The following is a 3,753-nucleotide window of genomic DNA, read 5'->3' as shown; positions in this document are numbered from 1 at the left end:
GAGAGAGAGAGAGAGAGAGAGAGAGAGAGAGATCTAGAGACGGAGAGAGAGAGAGAGATCTAGAGACGGAGAGAGAGAGAGAAAGATCTAGAGACGGAGATAGAGAGAGAGATCTAGAGACGGAGAGAGAGAGAGAAAGAGAGGACAAAAAAGAGAGAGAGAGATCTAGAGACGGAGATAGAGAGAGAGAGATCTAGAGACGGAGATAGAGAGAGAGAGAGAGATCTAGGGACGGAGAGAGAGAGAGAGAGATCTAGAGACGGAGAGAGAGAGAAAGAGAGGACAAAAGAGAGAGAGAGAAAGAGAGAGAGAGAGATCTGGAGGCGGAGAGAGAGAGATCTAGAGACGGAGATAGAGAGAGAGAGATCTAGAGACGGAGAGAGAGAGAAAGAGAGGACAAAAGAGAGAGAGATATATATATATCTAGAGACGGAGAGAGAGAAAGAGACGCCGAGAGTGAGAGATCTAGAGACGGAGAGAGAGAGAAAGAGAAAGCGAGAGATCTAGAGAGGGAGAGAGAGAAAGAGCAACAGAGAACGAGAGAGATAGCAGAGAGAGAGAGTCGACGACGACTAATTCTACAGTACGAACTCGGACGGAACAGATGACGGTCTGTCCACCGTCCAAGAAGCCTACCGGATGACGGCACCGAGGCCCCCCCTCCAGGCAACAATAATTGGACCCCCGAAAGACAACTTTTATTGGGCCGGCCAGTCGGCCCATCAGCCACGTGGCGTACGAAGCCTGGCTAACGCAAACAAGACGTGTCTTCCACGTGACGCCTCGCCGGTGACCGGCAGCTGACGAACACCACCCTGCCTCTTCCACGACCGGCAGCTGCCGGTCACACCATCTTCCACAACCCAATCACATATCTCTAGTCCCCCTCTTAAATCAGAGACTGTCACTCTCCCCGCGATCAGATCAGATCAGATCAGGATCGATCGCCGATCTTCTCCATGCGAAAGTCTTATCCTTTCTAGGTCTCTTCTTCTTGATTGCCGCAGTGCGTTTGATCATCATCATCTTCTTCTTTGTATCTGATTTGGTTTCTGTGTTTGATTTTTGATTTTGTTCGACTCGGGCAGCGAGGATTGGAGGAAATCGGGGGCGATTCGGTTCAATGGTCATGGATTGGGGAACTCGCGAGCCCCCGGCGGCGATGGGGCTGTTGAAATCGGGAGATCCCGGCGAGTTTCTTCTGGGGGAGAGCGAGCTCGTCGATCTCTCCTACGAGGGCCGAGACTCGGAGATCTTCTCCGACATCGCGCTTTCCTACATCAACGAGATGCTCATGGAGGAGGAGATGGACGACAAGCTCTCCGTCGGCGAGCCGCCTCTCGCGCTCGATCCCTTGGTAGATGTTCAAGCCGACGGCTCAGCCCACGGCGGCGATCTCGCCATTCCCTTCTGCGCGCAGCCGCCGGCGTTCAGCTTCGAGCTCGCCGACGAGGTGAAGCTCGTTCAAGAGTACCTCCGAGGGGTGGAGGAGGCCAGCAAGTTCCTCCCTCCGCCCAAGCTTCTCGAGCTAGACGACGGGAAGAAGAGCTCGCGGGCGAGAGACATGGACGAGGAAGAAGAGTCGAGGAGCCGGCGGAGCCGGCGGGCGGCGGCGGCACCGCCGCCTGCGGAGGAGGTGTTCGACAAAATTCTCCTGTGCCCGGAGGGCTGCCCGAACGACTCCGCGGCGGCGCTCCGGCGAGCCTTGCGCGGGGCCAGGACCAAGGCGGGCGGCGGGCGGCGGCGGGGCAACGGCGAGGTGGTCGACCTGCGCACAATCCTGGTGCAGTGCGCGCAGGCCGTGGCGGCCGATGACCGGCGCGCGGCACGCGAGCTGCTGGCTCGGGTCCGCGCCCACGGCTCGGCCACCGGCGACGCGACCCAGCGGCTGGCCGTCATCCTGGCTGACGGGCTCGAGGCCCGGCTCGCCGGCACGGGCACCCGCATCTACCAGACCCTCCTGGCCCGGACCCAGTCGGCGGCGGCGCTGCTCAAGGCCTACCACCTCTACCTCGCCGCCTGCCCCTTCAAGAAAATTTCCCACTTCTTCGCCAACCAGACCATCCTCGGCGCCGCCGCCGGGCGGCGCCGCCTCCACATCGTCGACTTTGGGGTTTACCTCGGGTTCCAGTGGCCGTGCCTGATCCAACGGCTGGCGGCGCGGCCGGGCGGCCCGCCCGCGGTCCGGATCACCGGCGTGGAGCTTCCCCAGCCCGGGTTCTGCCCCGCCGACCGCGTCGCGGACACCGGCCAGCGCCTCCAGCGCTATGCCGACATGTTCGGCGTACCCTTTGACTACCGCGCCCTCGTCGCCGCCCGTTGGGAGGACATCACCGCCGCCGACCTCGCCATTGAAGAGGACGAAGTCTTGGTCGTGAACTGTCTCTATCGGCTCAGGTATTGAGGATAACAAGTCAACCATCTAGCTCAATCCTAGCCCTCTATCTTTAATCCTATTTATGCTTGAACCTAGATTGTTATTTGCTACTTACTCTTTAATCCTTTCTATGATGAGATTATTACTGGCTTATAATATATAAGTTCTTATGTGTCATGGGGACTGGGTTGACAGCTCTGCAAGTTGGCTGACTTGTTCTCCTCAATATCAGAAATGTCCCTGAAGATACCAGGGAGAAGGTGCTCCAAAGGATTGTCGAGCTGAGACCGGAGGTGTTCGTCCACGGGGTGGTGAACGGCGCGTACGGGGCGCCCTTCTTTGCGACACGGTTCAGGGAGGCGCTGTTTCACTTCTCGGCGCTGTTCGACATGCTGGACGCTACGGTGCCGAGGGAGGAACCGGAGAGGCTGCTGATAGAGAGAGAGATATTTGGGAAGGAGGTGATCAACGTGGTGGCGTGCGAGGGGGCGGAGCGGGTGGAGCGGCCAGAGACGTACCGGCAGTGGCAGGCGAGAAACACGAGGGCGGGGCTGGTGCAGAGGGCGCTAGACAAGGGGATTCTGAGCAAGGCGAGGGAGAAGGTGGGGGCTTGCTATGATAAGGACTTCCTCATCGGGGAGGATGGCGGGTGGCTGCTGCAGGGCTGGAAGGGCCGCATCATCTACGCCATCTCCACCTGGCGCCCTTCCTCTTCCCCTCCGACTTCACGATCCTGAGCTCTTTCTTCTCTCTCATTTCTCTTCTCTCTGTTGTCAGAGAAGTTGAGATGGATGGTTGTTTTTTTGAGGTGGGTGCAAAATCCTCTGATAGATAGCTCTCTCTCTCTTCCTCCTTAGGGGACTAGAGTTGTATAATACATGATAGATTTCTCTTGATGCATCTCTCTGAATTCACTTGGCTGCGCCCTCAGAACTTTGATTTTCATTGTTTTATTTTATTTATGTCAAAAATATCCCTCAGAACCTTAGGATAACCTTCCAATTCTGCTCGTTCTGGTCTTTGGTCGAAGGTCTGGTATCCACTTGTAACTACTAATAAGAAGAAAAAATGGCATGCTCCACCTCACATCTGACGAGCTTTATTTAGTATAGTAGCGGAGTTGCTGTGACCCGAACTGCAGTGCTTAAGTGTATGCATGCGGTAAATGATACAGTATATTCACATTTGTATGTTATTTTTCCTCCCTCCCTCGCTCCTGCTCATAAATTTGCACCTCTATTTGGGGAGCTTGAGTTTATAGATAGCTCTCACTCTTTTCTCAGGGAACCAGAGTTGTATCTATCTCTCTCTCTATATATCTTTGGAATATTGAGTTTATATATATTATAAGGTTGTTTGAAAGCCCCCAATAGATA

General features: G+C 55.6%; 1 protein-coding gene across 2 annotated transcripts; it reads left to right on the top strand.

Annotated features, from left to right (window-relative positions):
* Positions 1 to 513: 513 nt before the first annotated feature.
* LOC144715460 (scarecrow-like protein 9) lies at positions 514 to 3,277 on the top strand. 2 transcript variants are annotated; one of them, XM_078590382.1, is made up of 3 exons: positions 514 to 983; positions 1,089 to 2,397; positions 2,610 to 3,277. In XM_078590382.1, the coding sequence occupies exons 2-3, from the start codon at positions 1,124 to 1,126 to the stop codon at positions 3,112 to 3,114; spliced, it is 1,779 nt and encodes a 592-aa protein (XP_078446508.1). In that variant the 5' UTR covers positions 514 to 983; positions 1,089 to 1,123; the 3' UTR covers positions 3,115 to 3,277. The 2 variants fall into 2 exon arrangements, with proteins under 2 accessions (XP_078446508.1, XP_078446509.1); XM_078590383.1 differs by lacking the exon at positions 514 to 983 and having other exon boundaries at positions 1,003 to 2,397.
* The last annotated feature ends 476 nt before the right edge of the window (positions 3,278 to 3,753 follow it).

The sequence above is a fragment of the Wolffia australiana genome, chromosome 19 (assembly GCF_029677425.1).
Source record: "Wolffia australiana isolate 7733 chromosome 19, ASM2967742v1".
In the NCBI taxonomy this organism is placed as follows: domain Eukaryota; kingdom Viridiplantae; phylum Streptophyta; class Magnoliopsida; order Alismatales; family Araceae; genus Wolffia; species Wolffia australiana.
The sequence above is the reverse complement of the archived record's forward strand: the minus strand, read 5'-3'. Positions and strand labels throughout refer to the sequence as shown.

What these genes read in the sequence shown, in the direction of transcription:
- LOC144715460 (XM_078590382.1), top strand. Translation starts at nt 1,124, where the DNA reads ATGGTCATGGATTGGGGAACTCGCGAGCCCCCGGCGGCGATGGGGCTG. An exon ending in AACTGTCTCTATCGGCTCAG is followed by an intron (nt 2,398 to 2,609) that starts GTATTGAGGATA and finishes CCTCAATATCAG; the next exon opens with AAATGTCCCTGAAGATACCA.